General features: G+C 36.6%; 1 protein-coding gene across 1 annotated transcript; it reads right to left on the bottom strand.

The window, feature by feature from the left end:
• LOC109067393 (signal peptide peptidase-like 3) lies at nt 1-27781 on the bottom strand. The gene is made up of 10 exons (XM_042764843.1): nt 27310-27781; nt 11677-11754; nt 9505-9593; nt 9232-9351; nt 9010-9088; nt 7410-7522; nt 7163-7269; nt 5095-5452; nt 3761-3870; nt 1-695 (listed from the first exon to the last, which is right to left on the bottom strand). The coding sequence occupies exons 1-10, from the start codon at nt 27330-27332 to the stop codon at nt 624-626; spliced, it is 1149 nt and encodes a 382-aa protein (XP_042620777.1). The 5' UTR covers nt 27333-27781; the 3' UTR covers nt 1-623.

Below are 27781 nucleotides of genomic sequence, written 5' to 3'. Positions count from 1 at the left end.
AGGGAGGGATGGATGCGGGTTGGGTTTATCAGAAAGGGAAAGAGGAAGAGAGAAGGAACGGGGAAAACGAGGCTGTCCTCTACTGTGTGCTGGTCCCTTACAGGGTCATCGACATCCCAAGCTGTGGCAGAATCTACGTTCCTCATCCACAGTTCGTTTAGAGCAGGAAATAATAAAGAAGTCTCAGTCTGTAAATCCATAATGATGCCAAACGGTACAAATGGAAACACACTTGGAGCTCAAAGGAGCTCCGGTTCATGTCCAGACGACGAGCGATCCGGTAACATGTGGCTGAGTCCGGGGGAACAGGAAAGGGTTGATGGGATAGAAGGAAGATAGAGAGGGGAAGGTGGCGTGATAAAGGTGGAATGGAGCTGAGAAAGAAAAGAGGTAGAGGAAAAAAACACATGTATGATTGGAGACGTGAGGAGCGCATGAATCCATCTGGCAGTGAAGTCCGCGAACAGCTGTTCATCCACTGGCTAGAGGATGACAACGGGAATGAGGGACGATGAGAAGACGAGTGCTGTTCCTCTCTTCCGACCTCTCTCTCTCTCTCTCTCTCTCTCTCTCCGGTGGGTGGGTGGGTGGGTCGGTGGGTACTTGTGCTGGTCGGAGCTGTATCATACCTCCAGGAAGCGGGAGCTGCTGGACTTGGTGTGGAAGGGCTCGGACCACATGCGCCGTAGGTCTCCCTGTGGAGCACCAGACAGGGGAGTGTTATTTACATGTTTTGTGCATAAAAATAAACGATGGACCTTTTCAGAAATGTAATGGGTCAATACACAAACTCACACACACACAAACATATAAAACTTAAACTTAATATAGGCTACTACTAGGGCTGGTCCGAATACAATTTTTTGAGATTCGAAGCTTCGGAGAGAGGGGGCTGAACATATTCTTCTCTCGAACACCGTGTGTACACCGGACGCGAGCGGCATGGCGCGACAAAATACGACAGAATCTATTATGCTGTCTACACTGGATGCGGCGCGCACGGCAAACAAATTCTCGACTGTAAACTGCTGCTGCGTTCTATTTATTTTATTTCAAATGATTTTCAACGGTCGCTTTGTCTCGTCTAGTGTAGACAGACTTCAGCTGTTGCGGGGCGGGCGACACAACTGTTCCGTCCAGTGTAGACACAGTGTAATAAAACCAGGAATCTCTGTGTGTTTGTCTGTTTGCATTTTTATTATGTCGAGAACCGTTCATCCAGTCGACTTCACGTGTGGCGGGTGTGGCGCTGCGGACCCAAGGGAGCGCAGTGTTGCATTTTGTTGCAATATGGACACATGACACATTCAGAATTAATAAACTTTTAACAAACTATAGTACAGCGCGAGCCAGAAGTGGGCAGGGCTTATATGCTCCGAAAAAAACACAGACACTGCACTAGTGATAGAAAACACACAGATCTGTTAAGAGCAATACTTTTAATATAGACAAATTATTATTAGGCTTTCCAAGCAAATAAAGTGCACGTTTTTATCATGTGTAAAATTACCGAACGAATATTCGAATAATCAACTATTCTGGTCCAGCGCTGGCTACTACAATTCATTTTTTAATTAAAGTAAAAAAAAAATAAAAAATAAAAGAATAGGTCAGTTATTATTTCTGATGTACACATTCACACAAATTATTGAAATAAAACTAAATAGACTTACGGAACAAAAATCTCTAAGAAAGAACAATATTGTTCAAGTACAAATAGAATAAAAATCTACCAACAATATTATTCATAATAATAAAGTTTAATCAGATTTTACAATTTTTTTTTTATTTGATCTTCCTTGTAAATATCTAGTTTATACTAAGTTAACATAAATAATATATTTTATTATAAAAAAGTAATTTCCCATCTACTATATCTGCTCTTATCTACTTATCAGCTCTGAAATGTGTTTGATATGATGAATAAAGTGCACAGTTTAATTATATAGTCTATGTGAGAAGACTGATGCATGTGATAAAAGCACAATGTCCCAGTGCCCATCATTCCTGCACACTTATTTGACCCATTAGCCGCGCATACAAATATAAGATACAGTCACAGACTATTACAGTAAATGTCAGTGGGTCTGCAACCGCATTACAGGAAGTTACAGATAACCGTGACATTTCACTCAGCACACTTTCATCTGTCACATCAGAGGTTTGACAGCTAGTCTTATCATATAGTTACAAGAGACGAGCACATACCAGTGTTTATGCTGCCATCAGTACTGTTCTTCTATAAAACAGCACAAACCTGTGTAGATCTGTGTGGATATAATTACGTCCTCATCTCGTTAATGCTCATTCACTTACTAACACTTATTTCGCCAACAAGCACCAAACCTTTATTTTGCCTCACCTTCTTTACTGACACATTTGATCCCACTGATCTATCTACTGCATCCGTGCATTTGGTTTTAAAGGGACAGTAGCCTAATTTAGTTGCTGATATCTGTGCCGTTAATATTAATCAAACAACAAAAAGAAAGAGAAAATCACATACTGCTCTTGACTGAATCGCTTTAGTTACCCTAATAAGGATTGATCTAAATGTAATGAAGAATGTAACTGTACTGTAATTAAAACAATTCAGATGACTAAAATATGACTAAATCTAAATGGCCTTTTCATCAAAAGACTATGACTAAAACTAAATCAAAATTTGCTGTTAAAATTAACACCGGTTTGAACAACCATGGATATTTCACTAACATGTTTAATTGTGCAGAAGCGCTGATGAAAACAGCACAGACCTGTGTGGCTATGCTTACATCATCTATGATTACATCTGTTCAATCCATGAAGGTCACACCCACCCATCCACACACACACACACACACACACACACACACACACACACCCACCCACACCCCTCACCACCAATCCATTCAACCAACAACAAAAAAACCTTATTCATCCTTTCATATTATTAACAACTATACCAACCAGAATACAGGTCAACACAATTTAAACCACAGACCTACATGGAAACACATTGTGTGAGCTTCTTGTTTCAGAAGATGGGTTTCAAATTTAACTTGCTAATCGTAATTTGCTTTTCCCTGCTTTATTTTTAGGCACACACAACATGCTTTAACAGATTTCAAAACATGATTTTATCTTGCTGATGGTTATCATGTCCAACAAGTACTATAGCATACCTTGACACAAAAAAAGGTAGTAAACCATTTGTGCTTCGACATGCTACATATTTGACTTGGCATGAACGGTTTGGGTTGTTCAATGATTATTGAATATTTGCCCGATGTCATGAAGAAAACCTGCATATTATTTCTTAAGGGTGCATGTAGCTACTGTAACAGCATTTTTAACTTCAATAAACGTGTAAAAACATTCCACAATTGATCGTTTCTATGGAAAAGAGAGGCTGTTGCCATGGCGACGGCACTACACAGCCAAATGATCAGATTATGTTTCACCACATGCAGAACAAAACATCTGCCACAGTGAAAGGAAGCCGGCGTACATTTGATGCTTCAAGAGAAGGAATGCGATGTACCCGCAGAGATGCACAGGTGTGTGCGCTAGCACATAAATAATGCAGCAACGTGTAACGGATACGGCACACACCTTGCTCAGATAACCGAGCGATGACCCGATGTACACTTCTGCTTTGTTTCGGAGCAAGTGAGGAAATGGCGATTCTACGAAATTAAGTTGACACTGTTTTGACGTTCCTAGAAATGAGGCCCTAGCCTCCCTGTGGAGATTCTGCTGTTGGTGCTAACAGACACACCTTCAGGTAGGCCATGGTGAGCAGAGGCAGCAGGGTGAAGGGCACCAGGTACAGGAGGGCAGGCTGGGCCGCGCGGTGAATGCGAGAGGCCACGGTTGCAGTCAACAGACCTGAGACAGGAAGACAGAGAAAACCATCAAACACGCGTAGGAGCAGAGTGTTGAATCTAAAGCGTCACAGTCAATAATATTAAACAAGAGGAACAAGTGCAGTCAGATGACTGAATGAACGAGTCTTTTTAGTGAATCAAACACATTACTGTATATTGTTTTTTAAGGCTAATGTAGTTACTGACTGGTTGATCACATAAGAGTGCATTTTGCCAGTAGTAGTTTATTTAAAGAGAAGCCACTTTTTTTTAGCATTAATATATATGGGATTGCCATGCCTAGTGTTGAATCACTCTTCTGAACTATATCCTTTTCTCATGAGCCTCATGTGTTTTGAAATGGTTTGAATCAACATGATAAATCTGGAATAATCAAACTCATGTTTTTTTTTTTTTTTTTTTTTTGTAGACAAACTGATAAACAAAACTGTAAATAGAAGGACTGACATACCTACAGATAGACAACAATATGATAGATGGATGGACAGATGGAACAACAGACAGCACAAGAGATGGAAAAAAGAAGAAGAGGTGGACAGACACAATGATTTATAGAGCGATAGATGGAACAACAGACAGACAGAATTATAGATAGACTAAAGCCCAAAGTATACTTCAGTTTTTGTACGTGCAAACTAGCGTAGGGGTGTGATATATATGTAGTTTACAATAGTATTGTAATTGTTGTTTAAACAATATGCGATTTGACATTATCTAGTATATCGCAAAAACTGAACAAAAACACACCCAGAGAGTGCATGCATACACTACATGATGTAGGTTAGACTCCTGCGCGTGCCCGTTTAGTTCACGCTTTCACCGTGTGATTTAGTCTATTAAAATACATTTAGAATTCCCTCAAAATTCAAGATAAGGGAGCAAAAATGCCCCCGTATGACTTTTATATTTATATAATCTGATACAGTTAAAAGTCTGTGCAAATGCATCTAAATAACACTTTAGATGCAGGTTCTGTGCCACTTTTCAAAACTGTGCCGTGGCTAAAAAAAAAGCTTGGGAAACACTGCAATAGACGGAATGACAGAGAATGACAGACAGGCAGACAAATGAAATGACAAACCGACCGAATGAATGATAGATAGACTGACAGACAAGACTGAATTAAAGATACAGATAAAAATCAAATTCTGCTGTAACTCTTCACAATCCAATCCAACCTCTTTATGTGAGTGTGTGTTCGGATGATCCGGTTTGCGATACGCACCAACAAAGTAACCAATGAGGGTGCAGTGGAAGTAGGAAACCCGCTGCATGCGGCCGGACATGTTGACAGAACCGGGCACTTCTCCGTTGGCCTGTTTCTTATAGTTGTCGTATCGGAGCACGAAGCACAGCAGCAGGCCAGGCATGACGATATCACCGATGCCCAGCATGGAGAAGTGGCTGCTGCCCGTGGAGCTGGGGAACACCAGCTTTCCTGGCAGGGAGAGGCGGGGGATGTCCCGACCCATGCCGGGGCCCAGGTGCAGCTTGCGTGAGAGCACGTCGAGGGGGTTGTCGGCAGGCTGCGTCGCCACCTTCACCATCACGTTGCTGTTGAAGATGTAGGCGGAGAAGAAGACCTACAGGAGAGGGAGGGAGATGAGTCAGAGGACAGACCAGCTTGCCCTGCTGTTTTAAGACGCTGAGAGAGAGAGTGATGTCAGGCTTGTGTAAGCGTGTTTGGAGTGATTTGAGACACTGGCGAAAAGGTCTCGACAGTCAGCACTGGGGTGGGATGGGGAACACGTTTCAGAGTTGCAACTACAAATTATTTGATGTGATCTCGTGGTTAAAATCTGGACTTGCAACCCAAGGGTCACAGGTTTGCATTCAAATGGCACTTAACTCTAGATTGCTCCAGGTGCATTTATCTACATAATAAAGCATCTGTTAAATGAGTGCTCACAAGAGAATAAGTAAACAGCCTTTACAAGAATACTTCTGAAACAATTTAATGTGCTGCAATTACACGCTTTATGGCACCAGCTGGGTGGAGTGGTATAGCAGTATATGATGGTGACATTAGATACACATCAGTCTAAATTGGGCATGACTGCTTTAATTATTCGCATGTGAGAGTGACAAAAAAACATGAATGAATCCGAAAATAAAAAGCAGGATGTTTTCCAAACAAGTCAAGGAAGAACTTGTTACTAAGCAATGCTTTTAATTCCTAGAAAGCACCACTTTGAAAACAATTTAGACCATGATTATTTAGGGCTGCATGATTATTCGAAATCAAAATGAAATAAATCACAATATGGCTTTTTAAGAAATTAAGACAGCCATAAATGTTAGTATAGAATTTTACAGTAAAATATTGCAAATAGCAATACAATCTTTTTTTTAAATTTAGCAATTTTTAACAATGAACCAATAATAATAATTAATATTTTAATACTACTACTAATAATAATTATTATTATGTATTATTATCTTAATATATAATTACAAAATTTTGAAGGGTTTTAAAGGTTTGTATAAGAGAAAAAAAAAATCATAATCAGATTTTTCACCCCTAAATTATGCACCCCTATGAATGTGTGTATATTTCACAACAATTTTAGAGTCAGGACTATCCATTTCATAATATTAGTTTTAGCACTTTCATATTTAACTCAAGTTACCCGTGCCAGGCTTGTTCATGAATAATTATATTGTTTGGTTTGAATCCAATTAGTTCCAAAAAAAAAAAAAAAAAAAAAAAAAAAAAAAAAGAAAGTAAAAAGCTTATGTAACTTGAGAGATATTTACCGGCTCACCTAGAAATAAAGAAAAATCTTTTAATAATAATAATAATTTTATTTTTTATAATATATTACACTGAAATTCCAGGAAAAAATAGAATATGTAAGCCCAAATTATATATTTACAAAACTAATTTCAAGCATTTAAAGTCACCATGAAACTGAAGAAGTGACGGATCTTTTCTTCTGTATTGTGACATACATCAGAGTGAAAAAGGTCATTGAATAAGAAAAAAATAAGCTTGCATTCAATTATAAGAAAAAGGCAGGGTTTATGCGAACTAAATGATATACGTCATCAGAGAGAAGTCTGGCATTTTCTCAGTAGATTGATTTATAACATGCATTTAGAATACAGATAGATCTGTCGTGCCAACTTCAAGCAAAAGCCTTTAGATCAATGGGTTTTTAAGGCATTAGAACTTGTCTAAACTACTGGTAGTGTATAAATGGTTACTGTGACATTAAATCACGCGTGACGTGATACGAGGACTTGCCATCCATCACTAGGAACCAGTGTGACTTGCTGCATTAATTGCTTACCCAGAACACATCATAGATGAGGAGGCCTGACAGCAGCAGGCACGACACCTTGAGACTAGGCAGCCGCACAAATGCTATCATGGCCACACAGAGACCCATGGCAAGAGCTGCGGGAGACAAAAATCATATGATTGACAGAAAAATACCACCACAAGACTCCATACAGAAAAGGCAGTACGAGTTAAACCAGAGGACGTGTTTACATCCTCTTCCTACACACAAACACAGTAACAGCATGCTGACGTACCGTCCATGAGCAGCCAGTGGCCCGTCAGCACCCAGATGAGAACCAGCATGACAGAGAGCGAAAACGACAGCAGCTCCGCCAACGTGAAGCGGCCACAGCAGCCGAACGAGATCCTGCAGACAAGAGACACGCTGGCTCACACGCTGAATACACTAGCAAACACACGTCACTCGGCTGAGACATCAGGCTCTCTTTTTCACACCCCAGCATCTGATCTCTCACACTGTTGTCCATTAATACACAGGAGGAATGTTTCACCCAAAGCAAACAGAACAGATTCTAGATTACATCGTGAGATTGAGTGAAGCCACAAGGCAAATCCCTGTGAACAAACAGGTTCACTGTCTGTGTCAGAAAGATTTTAAAAGCAAACCTTTCAACCAACAAATATCTTTTAAGTGTTAATGAACTGCCTTGAGCAATAAACCTAAATAAATGTATGTATGTATGTATGTATGTGTATATGTATATATATGTATGTGTATGTGTATGTATATGTATGTGTGTTTATATATATATATATATATATATATATATATATATATATGTATATGTATATGTATATGTATACATATATATACATACACACACACATGTATATGTATATATATATATAATCAATGTATCTTCGATGTGCCAAAAGCAATGTATGTATATATATATACATATACATACAACATGTGTGTATGTATATATATATATATATATATATATATATATATATATATATATATATATATATATATATATATATATATATATATATACACATACACACACACACACATGTATATATTATATATATATATGTGTGTGTGTGTGTGTGTGTGTGTGTATATATATATATATATATGAAAATAAAAAGTTTCATATCTAAAATTTGGATGTAAATGTATGATTCAAAAACAAACAAATGTTTCAGATTTGTGCTGTTTCTATATCACTAGTATTCAAACTAAAAAACAAATCTGACACATTGATTATGTCCAGAATTTTCCTTGCTTTTGACATTTGTTACTGGAACAGTATCACAATATTCATATCTGTAATTGTGCAGTATTCTATTATTATTTTGAGAAATTTATTTTATTATTATTATTTTAACAAAATAAAGTACTTTGTCATAAGTTTGTTGGGGATGGGAAAATACATCCACATAATGAGGGGGAAAAAAATAAAAAATAAAATAAAATAATAAGATTCTTAATGTTTTCTCAAAAAGGCAAACAAAAATAAATTCTCATAAGAATTTATCATCATCATCACAAAATGGTTTATATTCATATCTACATTTAATTCAATATATAACATTTTATATTTATACCCACATTTAATTATTATTTAATTATTGTAAATGCAATTAAAAAATTTTAATGATTTTTTTTAAACTATTATTAATAAAAAGTTGGCATCAGCTGTTTATCATTAGAAATCATGTACACATGCTACTGAGGGAGACAATTAAGTGTTCCTGAGTGAATGTCAAATAAGATTTATATCTGAATAATTTGAATCCCAATGAGACACGGTTTGTTGACATGAACTGATGTAACTGCAGTTAACCACAAACCGTTCTGACGAGTTAGTAAACATTTCATACTTGTTCTGTGGGGAGCAGGGTTTGGTCAGATACTGGCACATCGGCAGCAGGAGGAATGCAAACGCGATGGTAGCTAGAACTGTGAAGACAGGATAAAACAAACACAAAGGATTACGTAAATATTACTCACGCATATGATGACACGGTGCAGAGTATGAACAAGGTCAGTGTGTGAGAAAGGAGCGGTGGAAGGTCACTGGTGTGTCTGCATGCGGAACGTACCTGCAGTGCATATGGTGAACACCACCTGAACCGAGTCGAAGAAGAAAAACATGACGAGCAGAGACACAGAGGCTCCGATGGGCAAGAACAGCGCCTGTGTGGAGTCTATGGTCTGAATACCTGTGCAAATGCATGAGACGATTCAGGTTCTCTTCAGAAGAGCACACTAACACACTGTCAGCATTTCAGAATGCACTTCACCTTCCGTTTCTAGCGTGATAAATGAAGCAGAAGTAATTATAGCTGTTTTTAATTGCTTAGTTGAGGACTCACTGTTGTTAGAGTTGGCATTGTTGAAGGAGCCGGTGGTGGGGTTTCCGTCCTTGTCCTTCTCCTGGTTCTCACAGTCCATGTTTAATGACCTGTGTGGACAGACATGGTTTACCCACAAACCTCCATTTCTCTGCCCCCGGAGTGAACCAACAGCAGAGCTGCATGAGTTTTATTCTCTGTATCATTAGTTTTGACAACAGTCACAGACAGCATATTTAAATCTGAAGAGAATGAAACACAGGCTTTTTAATATGTTGTACTGTTTCAGTCACAATTATCTTTCAAAGCCCATGAATATGAGTTTTGTCCACTTCAAATCTGGAAAGACAAATTTTTCATTATCTAAACAATCAACTGCAAAATTCATAAAATATAAAACTAAATGAAAGATAAAACTAAATGAAAAATGTTTAAAAAAAAAAAATCAAGAGAAAGTAAATATATCAGAAAGATTTTTTTTATGTTTTTGAAAGATGTATCTTATGCTCACCAAAATACGGTGAATAAAGTAATATGACATTAAATATTGAAAATAAATTAATAATAAAAAATATATAAATGTGACCCTGGACCACAAAACCAGTCTTAAGTCGCTGGGGTATATTTGTAGAAGTAGCCAAAAAAACATCATATGGGTCAAAATTATCTATTTTTCTTTTATGCCATAAATCATTAGGATATTAAGTAAAGATCATGATCCATGAAGATATTTCCTACCATAAATATATCAAAACTTTATTTTTGTTTAGTAATATGCATTGCTAAGAAATTATTTGGACAACTTTTAAGGTGATTTTCTCAGTATTTTAAATTTTCTTGCAGCCTCAGTTTCCAGATATTCAAATAGTTGTATCTCAGCCAAATATCGTCCTATCCTAATGAACCATACATCAATGGAAAGCTTATTTATTCATTTTGTTATATGGTGTATACATCTCAATTTTGAAAAATTGACTTAAGACTGGTTTTGTGGTCCAGGGTCACATATATAAAATGTATTCCATCTTCAGAGTCACATGATCCTTCAGAAATCATTCTGCTGATCAAAAAAAAAACATTTATTATCAGTGGTGCATCGTAAATGATCCGTGATCCGTACAGACCAGACCCCATGGTTCGGCACGCATGCGATTCAAAGATTAACTGTTAAATTTAACCATCATAGAGTTAAAGTTTATTGTTTGCATGTGTTTTGTCTTGCCAATTTTAAACCATTCAAGCAAAAGAGAACATGTGCACTGTTTTCTACCGCTGCCGCACACATCTGAATCGAGCACACGCAGAGAGAGAGAGAGAGAGAGAGGCGCTATTCACACAGACTGATTCCTCTTTCACTCTCTTTGAACTGAAACATAAACAAAGTTATTAAAATACTCGTTTTGGCAAGTATTATGGTAAACACAGTTCAGTTATGTCTTAAGTGAACTGAAACAGCTGAGAAAGAAAGCAGATGTGTGTCAGTATATTAGGTACGTACTTGTTTTATTACTGACTTTATTAGTGCAGCTAGTAGTTTTTGCAGTGGTATAGAAGCACTTAAAAGTAAGCTTTCAGTAATAAATGAAAAGCAAACAGGTTTTTTTTTTTTTTGCTGATCCGAAAAATGATCCAATCCGTGACTCAAAATCCATAATATGTTCCGAACCATGAATTTTGTGATCTGTTGCAGTTGTGCTGCTTAATATTTTTTTGTAAACAGTGATGTTTTTATCAGGATTCTTTGAAAAGGACAGCATTTATTGGACAATGAAATATTTTGTACCATTATAAAATGTCTTTACTGTCACATTTGATCAATTGAATGCATCCTTGCAGTATTAACAGTATTAATTTCTTAAAAAAAAAAAATAATAATAAAAAAAAAATATTATTAACTTATTATTAACTGACTCTGTATAGTACTTCCTTACAGAGAAGAGAATGTGTCTATTTAAAAACATTTATATTTTTCATTATAGTAGGTTTTATTTTCATTTTCATGAATACGTAGATTATACAACTAACATCACTTGAGATATTTAGTGACATTATGACGTACAATTCAACAATGCTCAAAACAATAACAATACCACATGATTACATCTGTAATGTAAAAAATGCACTTGATCAACAAACACAAGCTTTTGTGACAGCACTGGTTCCAGATCTGCGGCTCAAGAGATGAGAGCTCACCTGAAGCTGCCATAAACGATGAGGAGGATGGAGATGAGGAAGGTTGACACCTGGCTGGAGTCGACAAGGGAGTACGCCCTGAAAAGACAAAGGATGTTTTCAATTACTGTTTCCCACAACAAAATAAGACGAAGGGTGCCAGGTCAGATATATCGTACAACAGACACAAAGATTGTCACCCTGTACGACCTTTCCTGGTGCAAACTATTCACGCCCTTGTGAACACAAGCTGTCAGTTTTTGATGCAAGTGTGCAGGTGAAACATGAATCAAAGCTCAGTCTGGTCCAGCTGTTACGGAGCCGTGCATGAGAAATGTCTGAAGTTACGGCATTCTCACCCTCCCCGAGCTCCGCCGAGTGTCTTGTGAGACCTGCGTTTGCCTTTTGTAAATAACAAGCTTTTCGAGAAAGAGGTCAGGCTGCACGCTGAGGACACTCTTCAAATATGATTACAGCAAGCAAGCGACAGTTTCTTTGCTGGGTAAATAATGTGCGACTGCAAACAAAAGCAGACTTTGTGTGCATGTATGAAGTATGCATGAATAAGAAAAACGAGAGCGAGAAAAAGTAGGACGGAGTGCTGACCTTATCCTCAAATGACACTCTTTACTATGGACAACAAATGGTTTGAAGAAAACTCATCAGCAGTCACAAAGAGGCCTAAGCTCAGCTCTATATGTAATGATCCTGAAACACAGGATATACACACATATATACAGGGCTCCAGACTAACACTTGTGCCAAGCTCTACAGACCTCTAGCACTTTATTTGGTAGCACTGAAATAAGTTATAATTATTAATACTACTAACTAATAATATTTCATGCTTTGTCTCTTGGAATTGAACATTTGACCGTAGTTCAGTTGAGAGAAGCAGTAACACGTACATGCAGATGTAAATGTATTTTCATTTAACAAAAACAGTAACATCGGTTAAAGGTGCTGTATGCAAGATTTTGACTCTACTAAAGCATAAAAATACCATTATATATTTGCAGATATTTAAGAAACATGCTACGTTAACATGTTTGTTTATCTGAAAAACAATGCTACTGTCAGTTATTCTCCTTTGAAAATGTGCGTTCCGGGCCGGAATGTCAGTATTTGTTTTGGTTTTTGAAACCCACCCACTGTTAGTTTATCCAATTGTATCTCGGCACCCCGGGTTGCCAGGTGATGGAAAACACAGCGTATTTAATTTCATTCATCGTCAAGTGCACTCGTTTCTGTTTGTGTCGTCAATCTGGCAACCTGCATGTGCATCAAGTCTGAGGAGGAGGTGCTGGGTGAAAAAACCCTCTCCAATATTTTGAATTTGGACTGCAATACCTAGTTCAACCACTCGGTGTGAATCCTACATAAACAGCACCTTTAAAAATTGTAACAAACTAATTTTTATAAAGTAAAATGTAAATATTCCGACTGGCTGAGTTAGTCTGTAAACTTCGTAGTTCTATAAACTGTATGGTTAATGTTATGAAAAAGGGAGCCGAAACATTTAGTATAAGAGTCAAAGACGAGGTGTCCAATTTCAGTGTCCACATCAAATTGAATTCACAAAGTAATTTTTTTAACCATGGAAAACGTCTTAAATGCAAGTAAAGTGTTTTATGTTTCAAGCTAATTTTGTGGAATTAAAATGTCAAAATATGGGTGAAATAATTTTCCTTTGTCATTGTGTAACAGATACATTTACGTAAAAATGAAACAACATACTTCTCACCAGCACTCAATAAAATACATAAAAGAATAAGTGATCATACAAAATTTTATTATATTTTTAATGATTAAAAACAACTTGCTGCCAAATGGGTAAAACCTAGTTTTCTGAAATATAGTGGCAAAGATTGGTAAAGATATAAAATTACAATTGATTAGTTTTTGGTGCTGCACTGTGATTCTTTTAATGTCATCTAATGATTCTGGATCTAAATATTCCTGACAAGATTTTTTTGGTATATGAACTATTGTTACACTGGATGACATTTTAGTGGGTGTCTTCTGTAAATCATTGTAAAAATGTATGACAGTCATTGTTTTTTTTTTTTTTATAATGTAACAGGGCACATTCTAATGTATGGGGAAAACCCCCACAAAATTTCAAGCTGTTTTAATCATTTAGCTACTGTTTCAATGCTTGAAAACTTCTTTTCGCCTTTGACCTATAAACAAAAAAAAAATAAAACATACTATAGCTTAATAACAAAAAACACTAATTAAATTCCATTACTCTTTAAATAAATGCCTACATTAAAATATAATAAAATTAGATATGAATATCCCCAGATTGCCCCACTACCATGATTACAGTCTAGTGTCACTACAGTAAATGAACGATATATGTTTTGTGAATTGCAAAGCTAACTAGATCATTGCAGCACAGTGTTTCTCCTGTTTTCTGCATCAGTTTGTTGAGAATGTCAGCGCTGATTCATCTGGCTTTAAACTGTTTTACATCACAGAGACATTAGTGGCTTGTGGAGAACTCCGCAGAGAACCCCAACGCTTTTTACTGGATCTCACAGCACTGTTTAAAAATGGTCGAGTGGTTGAGACCGGTCAGCGAGAAAAGTCCTTTGCTTTAAGCTTGCGCTGTGCTGTCTTTTGGGCTGAGCTGACGGCCCGCGTGGGGCAGTTCAAACGTTTAAGCCTTTTCGTTTCACTTTTGGCCCGTTTACCCTTTAAATGATTCTCATATGCAATGATATGGCAGCGGTTATCAGTCTGTCAAATGGTTGTGGTACCTCTAAAATAGTCACATTGACAAGAAAAAAGGTTGCAAAATGCAACAAATCAGTAGCAGTCTAGAGCCCTGCATATATCCAGACTACAGAAGAGATGAAAAGCTAGTAATGAGGGGTGTTTGTGGACACGGCTCAAAGGCAGGCGTGAGGAATGTGTGCAGGCCCTGTGAGGGCCGTCTGGCCCCTAAAACCCTATAAAACTGCTCAACTGAGCTCAACTGAGCTCAGACTGCCACAATGTTTCAGAATCACAAGTGCCCACTGGGAAAGAAAACCACACATGTAAGACCCAAATGCGGTTATTTAGCAATTTCCATTAAAAATTACTTTATTATCTTGAATTCCTGAGCTTTAATAGACTATTTACATAATTAGTGGTGTTTGCTAAGGCAAGCAAAGACTTGCATGAAAGAAAGAACCAGACCAGAATATCAGAGACTTGGGGGTGGCTCTTTTGACTCAGAATAATTGGCCACAACCTAACAACCACCCAGAAACTCCCTAGCAACTAACAGAACCTACATAACGTCACTCAGATTTTCTTTTGCACCTTGTTTTTATTTTGTATTCCAACTAACCTAATTGTGGCGAGACTTTCAAGTAGGGCTGGGCGATAAAAAATTATATCAAAGAAAAAACATTATATCAAAGATTTATTGAACTCTTGTTATCGTTTTATCGAGAAAGATTATATCATGATAATTATCGTTATCGATTTATCACCAAGCCCTATTTTCATGGAGAAATACAAACGGCCAAGCTCATAAAAAAAAAAATAAATAAAAAAATAAAAGACTTATTCAGTGGAAGCGTAATGTGGTCAAATTTTAAACGAGTGTGTTTGGATTTTTTTTGACCACAAGTAAACATTTGTATATTAAATTCATAATATTAAATACAAATGACACAATACTCAAAAGGCATAAAAGACATCTCTTAGTGACTGAAAAACACTAGTTTCAGACAATCATTCATTTAAATGTATGAACAATATTTTAAAAACTGTTACAAGGAGCTGAAACATCGATGTAATAATCACAGGACAGAGAGTGACTGAATGAAGTGTTTGCAGAAGTCCCTTAAGGGTGTGTCCTGGCAGATTGGGTAACGCTTGATGTGATTTACATGATTACGTAGGCTTCTTTCTTGCACAGCGACATACAAGTGTCTCTTGCACACAAAAGAGGAGGTATGCACAACCTTTGGACCATCATGTAAACTACATACTTTCAGAGTTTGACTCCTGACAGACATTTCAGTGATGATTTTAAGACACTGTCGCTGCTGTTCTGTTTGCTTAATCTAACAGCTGATCGTTGAAATAGACAGTCCCTGCAAATATACAAGAGGGTGCTGAGAGGCAGAACACTGGCTTGTTGATGCATTTTTGCAAAAGCTGACTTAATTATAAAGTCACTACAGGCCAAAAAAAAGCAAAAGAGATGGATGTTATAAATTCAGTGAAATCACAAAATACAACCAAATTGCTACAGATTTAATTTATTATTATTATTATTATTATTATTATTATTATTATTTAGTACTGAACATAGTTTATTACTGTTGTTGCTGTTGTTGTTATTATATACTATGGCATGAAAATATGTAAACTTTTTAAATGGGATGATTAGGGTAAATTGTACTTATTTTGTCTTCTTGGAAACAATTATCTTTTGTAGCTTCTGAAGGACAATACTAAATTAAAGAATATGATTTTTCAAATAAAAAAAAAAAATTACACAATTATCCCGTTCATCATCCTACATTGTGTTTTCTTCTTGAGCATCAGTGAATATTTCCACCCTTTGTAATAGTTGTGTAGGAGTCCATCAGTTGTCCTCAGTGTGAAAGGATGGATATCAAAATCATACAGTCATTGTTGTACAGGATCCAAAAATGCAAAAGAAGCTGGAAAACCAAACAATGTGCAGGACCCGGAGGATTCTTTTGAAGAACAGTGAGCAGTTTAACTGCTCAGGACCAATATGTGACTCATAAACCACTATCTACAACAGTGGTTCTCAAACATTTTTATTCAAAGGCCCCCCGCCTCTCCGAATCAGTACTGCAAGGCCACTAGTGGTAGACCGATATATCGCCAATGCCAATATATTGGCCGATATTTGGCATTTTTCAAATGCCACATACACGGTTTGTTTGCACATCAATAATAACAGATACACGTGTGCCTAATCTATAATAGTCTTTACCTTGATTACAATCTTCATCCATCAAAACTTTACCAGCACGACACTGACTTGCTTTATCCAGCAGAGAGCTGTAGTTTGTGTTATCGTATGCTCGTCTGTATTTCACACAGCGTTAAGAGAAATGGTTTGAGCTGCTCTGAAACAGAACATCACAGAATACTTCTTTTTAAACATATTAATAATAAAATTAGTGAATTTAATATACTTTAATTTTAAGTTATTTCACCCCCCCCCCCCATACTGAATCAAAAGCTTGTGAATCTCTAAATAATCACCAAATATCCTTTCCTGAAATATTATAATGTACTCTTTGACTGTACTCTACAATGAAGAACACTACTTAGGCCACGCAAGAAATCAGAGACCAAGGCATTTCCCACTACAATTAAAGACTATTTCTTTTTAAAGCTATTTGCTGCATATTCAACATCAGGGTCCAATTCATTCGGCTCTGAGTCAGATTGCTCACTTAGCACATGTATGAGTGAATTAACAGCCTATTGGCTGTAGACTGGCAGGAGTGTGGCACGATGCCACAGCTTTCAAGAGCAGGCACTTCCCCCTCTAGATCTCACTACCTCATTTATCTTTCACAGCCGCATCGGACCACCAGTACCTTAAGGTTTACACTAATTTGAATACAATATGTATTCGTTTGGTTACAAACAGCAAGACAAAGACAAAGTTTCCCTTGGGGCACCTTTAGCAAATTCATGAAAATGGTGTCATTCATGCTGAAAAAACTGTCAGCAAAACCGCCAGTAGGACCAATAATCCAATAGGCCATAACAAAAGTGTGGTGGTAAAAACCGCTCTGGCATGCTACACAACAAAATTCCGTACTGGGCACTGCACACAGCACTGTATATGGATTTTGCATTGATTTTGCTTGCTATTAAATGTGATTCAGTGGTATGGTACTTCCTGAATAGCAAAATCCTATTTTAAGGGACAGCTGAGTGTGGGCCAAATGCATTGCAATATGATCATTTATAACACGGCTGTTTGCTGTAATAAGTATATAAAACCTGACATTCCAGTGAACAATTCAATTTAACAACAATGTATGTTATTAGTAATGGACAGCTCAATAAAATACTGAATAGTAAGACCTGAAATGACAGGTTGTTTATCACAATTTTCTTAAATCATAAAACTGTATAGGCTAATGCTTTTTAAAGTCATGTAAGCTTCTCATTCATTACTTGTCACTTTTCAATGGCTTTTTGTGTGTGGTTTACAGTACACTAACAGCAACTTCAGTCACTCTGGAGTAATTCAGGGTTAAGTGCTTTGCTTGAGGCTTTAACCACTCAGCTGTCAGTCCATATATTTCACCATTAGTCTACCACTAGTTAAAGTCACCTTATGACTTTTGTCAGATAAACATTTGAAGAAAGTTTAACAGTGCTTCTCTCTGAACTTTCTCTCTCAGCACAATTAAAAGGGCAAGGTTTCATCCATTGTAATGTGGGTGTTTTGTACCGAGTGGAGCCAGAACCTGAAAATATTGACTATCACATATTGCCGGCACACACTTTTGAGGAAGCCTTCTGACTAAACATGCAGACAGAAGGTCAAGTTCACCACCGAGAGCATCTCAGACTGTCCCACCGGTAAAGCTTTTTTTAATTAATTTTTTTTATCCATCATTATTTGATATTATTGCCACAACGTTTACTACATAAAAAAGGACAAGCCTAAAGTATCTATTTGGAAATTAGTAAAAAAAAAAAAACCTTACTGTTCAAAAGTTTGGGCTAAGTAAGATTTTTTTTTTTTTTTTTAATTAATGCTTTTATTCAGCAAGGAGGAACTAAACTGAATAAAAGTGACAGTTAAGACATTTATAAAGATTTCCATTTCAAACAAACTTTTCTTTTAAACATTCTTTCTATTAGGGCTGAAAAAATTAATCGATTTTAATCAATTCTCATTTTTAAGAAACGTTATCGATTCATAAATCCCAAGAATCGATTAGTCTAGTCTGTCAGATAATGAACGAAACATTGTAGCGTCTCCCATCCAATAAATTGCAGCAAGTTTTGTGATTTGTTACTTTTGATATAAAACATCAACTCAACATCAAGCTTCATTTTTCAAATTCTGTCCATTTTATTATAATATTTAAATATTAAATGCTGTTTTGGCGCTATTTAATGTTGAGTGACAGATCGCTGTAGCGCCTGGGTTAGAAGCGGCAGCGTGAACTGATCTTCTCCTCTGCTTTAATAGCAGTTACAGCACGAAATAAACATGAATGAGCACCCTATGTTAAAATAAAGAGTACAACTTACCAAACTCCTCCTCATGTCTCATGTAATCGCTCAAGCAGTGTTTCAAACGTGGAAAGGCGACAATGTCACATAACGTCACATTTACCACAGAAAAACATATTCGGTGACCATGAACTCAATAGTCAGCTAGAAAAATGAACTCTAGAGAGGAGCATTTTGCTAAATATGCATCATATAACATTAATATATTTTATACTGTTCTTCAATATTTACTAATTTATGTTCGAACAATTCCTTCAAGTTTTTTTGACAACCAACATTTAAATGTTTATATTTCAAAAAGATGAATTGGAGTAGAAATATAATTATGCAAATTAAAGTTAAGTTAGTATTATAACTTTAATGTTACAAAAAATGTGTATATTTTAAGTGTTTGTATACAAATCAATAAATTTCAACCTTCCATATTACTGACTCATGTTTTTACAGCATTAGTTAAAAGATTTCTTTTTCCTTGAAAACATTTGCCATGTCCCATACCCGATATATATCCAAAATAATCACTGTTGAATCAAATCTAAATTGAATGGCAAGTTTGTGAAGGATAATCGAATCGAATCGTGAAATTTGCGTCATATATATATAATAGAAGAGTTTGAAATTGTAATACAATATTATGTTTTACTGTACTTTTGATAAAATAATGCAGCTTTGGTGAGCATAAGAGACTTCGGTCAAACTTTGAAAGAGACTTTTAAAACAATGTTACCATCTCCAAACATTTTAACAGTAATGTAAATTAATCAAATTAACCAACAACCTGCGAGGCCTACATGACATCAGCTGAAAAGGAAAATAGTTTAAGTTATTTTCTTTTTATGAAAGATTATAAAGACCATTTTCTTTGAAATAACATATACTGGGAAATTGTACACAATAAGATCAAGAACATGCATTAAGAAAGTAAACAGCTTCAACTTGGAGTGTAATAGCACACAAAGACAACAGGTCTTTTTTTTAAGTCACCGCTTGTTTGTGTTTTTGGATACAAAAGTGGAAAACTAAAAACGTATTTTTCTTTTTATCAGAAGTCAGAATTGTTGCACTATTTGACACACATGCATGTGTTGACGCTCCTTCAGTGAGGTCCATCAAGTTAAAAGGATACTCCCTTTACTGTGAGCTTTAATGTAAAATGGAAATACGGCATGACTTTCTAACATTTTATCAGAATGTTACAACTGTAAGATGTCATGCGTAAGTTATGCGCTGAGGTAAATAGCCTCAAATGCATTAAACATTGCATGCATCTGACAAGTGGACAAGCCAAAGACTGTAGGATCATAAGTTTAAAGCACATCTCATGTTAAGGACAACTTGGACTGTGCACTTTTCCCACAGCTGCTCACTCGGTGTCCTCCATTATTTTTCACATGCGTTCGCAAAATCAAAGTATACTGATATAAATGTTATTGTCCCATCTTGGAGAGAAGTGCAAGAGTTTAAAACTACATTCAGTAATCATGTTGCATTCTTTTGGTACATGTGTGGCAAATTAAAAGACCCATACCCAAAAGCTTTCAGTTCAAAGATGTGTACCATTACACTCCTAGCATCAACTAGTTTTTATGTTGCCTTGAAATCAAGTCAGTTCTCACCTTTTCAGCTGCATTAAGCAAATCAAGTAGCACATGCAATGTGACAATGTCGCATTATACAAACTACCTAAGCTCAAATTATTTGACCAAACTGGAATTACACACCTTACAAAATGCATACGCACACAAAACTGTAACGAATCATAACTGCCAAAAATTTATTCTGGCTTTTTGTTCAAACATTCCGAGGACTATAATCAGACTTGCAAAAGACTATCAATAGGGCTGGGTTGAAAAAATATTCTCAGTTCATTATTTTTAATTGATTCTCATTTTTATGAACCGATACGGATTCTTAAATCCCAAGAATCAGTCTTTTAGTCTGAGCCCTTTTCATCTGATGTGTGAATAAAACTCCACTTAACATTATATGTAGCGACAAAAAAATATATATAGCACACCTCCCATCCAATAATCACAACTTGCTTTGTAACTTTAGATATGAAACAAAGTCTCAGCTTTCAAAATCTGGCAATTTTATTACAAAATTCAACAAAGTTCTGTTTTGACATTACTGAAAACTCAATGAGTTTTAAACCACAGAAAGATGTCAAAACAGCTGATAGAAAAAGTCAAGTAATGTTGCATTTACCAACGAAAACCCATTCAATGATCATAGCTTGATATTTAAAAAAAGTAACTCTAGAGAGGAGCACTTGCTAAATATAGGCATTATATTAGGCTTTAATATTGTTTTACTAAACCTGTTCCTCAATATTTGATGCATGTTTGAATAATGTGCTTGACTTACATGCAATTTATGTTTTTTATACAAATAAATTTTAACCTTTAAAGGGATCGTTCATGAAATTATGAGATGTTCATTTTTGGGTGAACTATCCTTTAATATTATAGCAATGTAGCAAATGAGAGGGTTCCCTGTATAGTTTAGTTGAGACTTTTTTTATTTTTATTGAGAAACATTTCCATATACTTTTCCAGTTATACATCCAAATCACATTGAATTGAGACAGTAATTTAATTGAATTGTGAAATCTGTATCAATATCCATCCCTACCTATCAATACTTTTAACACAACCCACTTCATCACACTCTTAGCTTACGATAAAGGCAATAAGGCATTACAAAAAATGTTGGTTGAACTTCTTTAGGTCTTAGCCTTTAATGTCAATTTAACTTCCTATAATTGCTGTTACTTGTTATGCAGTGCTGTGGTGGGTAAATTTACTCATCAGCCACTTTGGTGGGTGACCTGTCAAATGTTTAAGACTGTCATTTTATAAGAAACCTGATGTATAGAAGCGACATAATTATATCTTCAAGTCAGACAAAAAGAGTCATCAATGTGCACGCCGAGACCACATGCATGTGGAGAGTTTTCACATTTTCAATTTCACATTTTTCATTAATGTCTTAATATAGCAGCCTTAACATGTTTAACAGCCAGTGTGGTTGGTGGGCAGAAAAGGATTTGTTCATAACCCTGGTTAACATTTCGCTAGTTCTACAACTAGACAAAGTGCAAGAGCAAAAAAAACTCTGCTTATTCCACAGTTTACTACCGCATTTGCGATTTCCTTTCAAATAAGCAGATCTTAAGATCTTAGATGTCACAGATATCAGACATGATGCAAAAATGTAATTTAGAGGCTAAAAATGTGCACTGTAATCACTGGTCTACTGCAATGATGTCACACTTGTGTTCTTTCGAGGTATACTAGACAGAAGAACCCACGGTTTTGTTATGCAGAAAAAAGGATTAAAAGAACTAACATATTTTAAAGATCAACCAAATTACGTGCCCTTTTACATATGCTAAGCTAATGCGTTTTGAATATTATTAACTGAAGTATACATATTTCATCAGACAGAAGACATAGGTTATGTCTTAAGGACAAAGGAGCTTGCTTAGCTGACATTGTTTGTTTAAATGGATTAGTGTCAGATAATTACTTGTTCACATATGGCACATGAGGTCAACAATTAAATGCAAATTACTCAGCCTGCTCTGATAATGAGAATTCAACTACGTGGCATGAGGTCACTGCATAAATACTGGTTGTTGTGTACATGTGTGTCATATATGTGTGTGTACATTACAGCAGCAGGTGTATAGTCAGTGTTACAGTTCACTGATGAAGTCGAGTGTACAGCCATGCCATATCACTTCAACTACTTCATTCAAGAGCTGCTAAATACACAACTGCAGGCAAATCATGCCGATTTCCCGGCAAACAACTTAAGCTCAACAATATCATGACTCTTTAGGGAAAAAAAAAAATTGTAATTTAAATACTGCCCTTCTGAGATATTAGAGATGCAGACGGTTATGAACACCTACATGCTAGTCCTTCCAACTTCCTGGAAAGTCCTTTTCATCGTTTTTGGCCTGGGATAACTAGATGAATGAAATTTTGAATATCTTCTTCAGTTACAAATACAAATAGAACTACAAATATATATCTTCTATCAGTTACAGATATACAGACTCCACTATTTACCTTACAAAAGCAACTTCCGAACACTATTTATCAACTTTTATTGTAAAAATATTGTACATAATTGTAAAATATATAATAGGGCTGCACAGTTAATCAAATGTGATCAGGGCTCCAGACTAACACATTTGAGAGCAGTGGCACCAACGCCACTAATGGCTTGTTTCCACTGAGCGGTACAGCACGCAATTATTTCCGTTTCCAGTGTCAGAAGTTGTGAATGGCACCAAAATAGCGAACCGTAACCTTACCACTTTTTTGGTACCCTTCCGTCGAGGTACCTAGCACAGCAAAGGGTACCAAAAGGGTGGAGCTAAACTGATAAGCTGCGCAAAACATGCACAAAATATGATCATGGTTTTTCGCATTGTCAGTGAACAACGGCTCTGTGTAGTAAATGCTGCTCCATGTGAAAGCGCGCACATGTAGAGATTTACCGCTGATTACAGAACCGGCTTTACTGACGAGATGCGCATTAATATTGTGCCGATATTTATTGTGCATCCCTACAAAAAAAAAAAAGTGTAAAATTATGACAAAATCTGATTTCTTGATGATTTTATATCTTATAAAGGTGATTTTATAATTTCAAAATATAGAGAAAAAGTAGAAATGAATGACTAATAAGCCAATAAATGCTCATCTGCTGCATTTTACATAAGTGTTTGCTTACCACAAAGTATATTGTGTTCATCCCATTAAAAATAACATTCAAACTGGATCATTTTAGAGCTTTAAAGTGCTGGAAATAGTTGTGTGAAATGCTTGAAAGTAATTGAAAAGTGCTTGAATTTCTCTCTCAAAAGGTTGTAAAAACCTTGAAATGAATGATGTAATGCATTCGACTATTTCTACCACAACACCATGGTTAAGGCCCCAGTGAACTTTGTTCTTCGTTCTTTCGTTCGTAGATGTTCTAAAAGGCTGAGCGACGGTATACTGTTTCTGAACATTCCGACACCCCCGCGCTGCTGGAAGCGGGGTGTAGATTAATTTAAACATGACTCGTGAATCTCGCACATATGCCCTAAACACAACAACGATGAAATGATGAAGTGTAGGCAATCTACCGTCAGCATATTATAGACAAAAGAATAATGATTAGCAGCAGTTTAGAGTCAAGTATCATGTTTGCAATACAAAAGAACCATGATCAGTCCTTTATGGGAAGTGTGAATGTCTCATAGTCTGAAAACTTTAGCATGATGTGGAAAAAAACATTTGAATCAGTTTTACTTTATTTTATTAGTGTTCATTTATTATATTAAACTGAATAAATTGTTATTCCTTTTTATATTTTATGTGGTTTCATGATTTACTTTTGATAAAAACAAAGGTTTATTATTGCACACCCTTTAAATCCGCTTATTGAAAGAACAACAGCAGCAGCAGTATAGTGTAACATTTATTTGAAAGGCATGTATTTGGTACTTGCTACCTTATATCTTTACTCCTTCCTTTCATTCTGTTCATGGCTTTGGGAAACTTGTCTCAAATGTTTCTCTGCGTCACTTTTTACATAACTCCAGGTCATCGACACCAAGCTTCGTTGCAATTTCTTTCTAGGAATTAAATGCTTTCTCTGAATCTTTAAAGTCTCTCCGCGAGCCATCATACAGGTGCAGATATATCTGTGCCAGCTCAGCTATTCGACACTCCAGTGTATTTATGCTGCTAGTGACTACGCCAGAGACATTGTTCTCTCTTGCCTGACCTCTGTTGAATGAGAAACGAACCGGGGAAATAAAAAAAAAAAAAAAAAAAACAATGGCACGTTGAAGAAGGCGGAGTTTCAGAACACACCCTACGATTGTGTCACCACCACGGACCAATAGAAACTCAAAGGTGTTTAGGAGCCGAACCAAACTCCCCCAGAAAGGTCGGTTTGGTCAGCTGTTTCGAACTCAAAACGAACTTCGTTTCGGGCCGATTTTGTTCGAAATGACGTCATATCAGTTCGTTCGTCGATTTCCTTTGAAGTATATCGGGTCTTTACAGTTAACCTTACTGCTTCTGGTTTCCTGACGTATGTCAGCGCTGTTTATAACAGATTTCTGTGCAGAATTTGAATGCTTCTCACTGGATCTCGCAGCACTGTTGCATCTGTGCAGTAACAGTGTCGTAAAATTAACTATGGCTCCCGAGTAAAGCTGTTCTGAGCTCAGACAAGTTTGTTTGCGTCGTGGTCCGAGCTGATAAATGGTTCCCGCTGGGCAGCTGAAATGTAGCGCGGTTTAGTTTCGCTTTGTTTGTCATTTGATGTTTCTCAAATGCAACAGAAATGGCAATGCTTAAGAGTTGAGCAACGCAGTGGTCGTGCCAGTGTGAACGCTCACAAAAATTAGTCGTACCGGCAGAAAAAATGGTCGCAAAATGCGACCATCTGAAAACACATGAAATACCACATTTAATAAAATGTTTTTACTCCAAACTCACTTCATAACGTAAGTTGAGTGTCTGAAATAAATTCTTCTGTGAGATGATGTTGCTTCTTACACAGAATAAAGCGACCAACATATTCCATTGTATTCTAAGCAGTAATAAAGGCTATGTCGATTATCATAGCATTATTGTATACTTTATTATAATAAGACAAACTCAGATAAACTATATAGGTATTGTCATAGTCGTGTGTTTATTAGTCACATTAAATTAATGAAAGCAGTTAAATCTTCTGTTTATTCAGCAACAGCTATAGGCATTTCCTGGGTTTCTTCTGCGAGGTGTATTTGGAGTTTCAGCGTGAGAGCGCCCTCTGGCCTTCGGATGGAGATTTACTGCTGATCACAGAACCACGCTTCACTGAAAGATACGCATGACAATCACAGCTTCTGCCTAATCGCGATTTATCACCTTTGCGATTTAATTTCGATTAATTGGGCAGCCCTAATATATAATAATTTTATATAAACAGAGTATATAATTTACTCTATTATTTAATTTTTACATTTTAATTAAGCCATTTAATCCTCTATAGCGTCAGATAACAATTAAGCAAAACATGGTCAGGTCAGTGTCTGAATAATTTTTGGTATATATATATATATATATATATATATATATAATATATATATATATATATATATATATATATATACATAAATGTTAAATAGTGATAAATATATAAAATAAATAATTGATACTGCATAACAATTGTAATAGTGAAATATATAGAATAATATTGTAAAAGCATGATTTGATCTAATATATGTTCATGTTAACATGTAATATCTGATTATAATTTACTTATATTTAAATATAATTTTAACACAAATATATTAAATAACTAAAAACATAAAATATTAAATTAAATATACAGCACATTTCATATACACAATTTAAAAAAATGTTTAGAATATTAAATATTTTCTGTTTTAAATATTACAGACATTAAGACAAATCATAATAAATTCATTATATTTAGATCATCTCTCAATATAGGCCCAAAACTTCATACATGCCAACATTTTTGCAACTTATCTTCACATTTATCACTATAAGCCCCACACAGTTGAAGACTGAGGCATATGCTGTCACTCATATCAACCCAGAGTTAAAATATGGAAATCACAGCTCACCATGAGTTGAATATCATGTTTACACAACACAGCCTGCGTCTCAAAACCTAGTGAGCCGCCTACCTAGACAGCGTTAGAGCATCACATCCGCATCATATTTCGAATCATATGACGCCAAGAGTGGTCGTCTAGGTAGTCAGCTCCGCAGGCTTTTGAAACACAGCCGTGTCTTGCATATGCACAGCTCTCTTCCTTAAAGACTGGATTAGAGCAGCTAATGAGCTAAAGCACCACAAGCACGACCCAATCTACGATTACCGGCCACTACAACACGGTTTCTGACGAGAAACGACGAAATAATGATAAAATCAATGAAATCATATTGATTTAATAATGTTTCAGAATGCACTGGCAGTGTTAGCACGTTGGCGCACGGCATTTCCCTTTGTGTCACTACTGAATCAACCGTATTTCAAACAAACACACATTCACACGACGGGGAATATGGTTTATTAACAGCAGAGGGGTTGTAAATGTTTTATTTGTTAGGTAAAGTGGATTAAACGAGCGGCTGGTTTGACGGCAGCTGGGATTAAAACGCCAAACCCGCATATAAGAGAGCTAATGCGCTACATTAGACCCAAAATACGCCTCAAACATTCACCGGAGCGCAGTGGTGCCGTACCAACGGCGAAACTGAGGTATAAGCACACCTTTTAGACGCTGACAGTGGCTATATGAGCGTTAAAGCGCGCTGAGTGTCAGTGTTTTGTGTGTGAATGGTAATGTTTGCTGCTGGCACTCACCAGGAGTAGCTCTGCTCCGCCATGTCTGTCAGTCAGGCAGCAGCGGCTGAGGACTCGGGTTCGGCTCTAACGATGAGATTATCTCCTCCACACGCTTAAGGGTTCGCCTTATTCACTGAGCCCCTCCGATAACAACATGGCGATGTGTTTTCCTTCGGCAGCTCGCAGCAGAAATGACAATGATTGTGGCTGTGCTGCTAACCGCGGCTAAGAAACAAAAGCGATCCGGGGGGAAAAAAACCCGAGACGTTTCGCTGACTTCAGCTGGCTGGCTGCCCTCACAAAACAGGCCCCGCTTTCAAAGGCCCTCAGATGATCTGCAGACCCATCTTGGGTGTGCATGCAGAGGGAGCTGTGTTCTTGGGTTTGCCCCGCTAGCTGTAATGGAAGCGCACGGATAGCTTTGTTTTCTATTGCGATCGCACGGGAGCGCGCGACTGTCTGCGCGTTCACGCTGTTGCCCACACAGATG

The sequence above is a fragment of the Cyprinus carpio genome, chromosome A10 (genome assembly GCF_018340385.1).
Source record: "Cyprinus carpio isolate SPL01 chromosome A10, ASM1834038v1, whole genome shotgun sequence".
NCBI lineage: Eukaryota > Metazoa > Chordata > Actinopteri > Cypriniformes > Cyprinidae > Cyprinus > Cyprinus carpio.
Note: the sequence above shows the minus strand (reverse complement) of the source record. Positions and strands in the feature narration are given on the sequence as shown.

Coding starts and splice junctions, on each gene's coding strand:
- LOC109067393 (XM_042764843.1), bottom strand. CDS start 27,332: ATGGCGGAGCAGAGCTACTCCTG. Junction 11,755..27,309: donor GCGGAGCAGAGCTACTCCTG/GTGAGTGCCAGC, acceptor TTGTCTTTTCAG/GGCGTACTCCCTTGTCGACT. Junction 3,871..5,094: donor CCTCATTGGTTACTTTGTTG/GTGCGTATCGCA, acceptor TTCCTGTCTCAG/GTCTGTTGACTGCAACCGTG.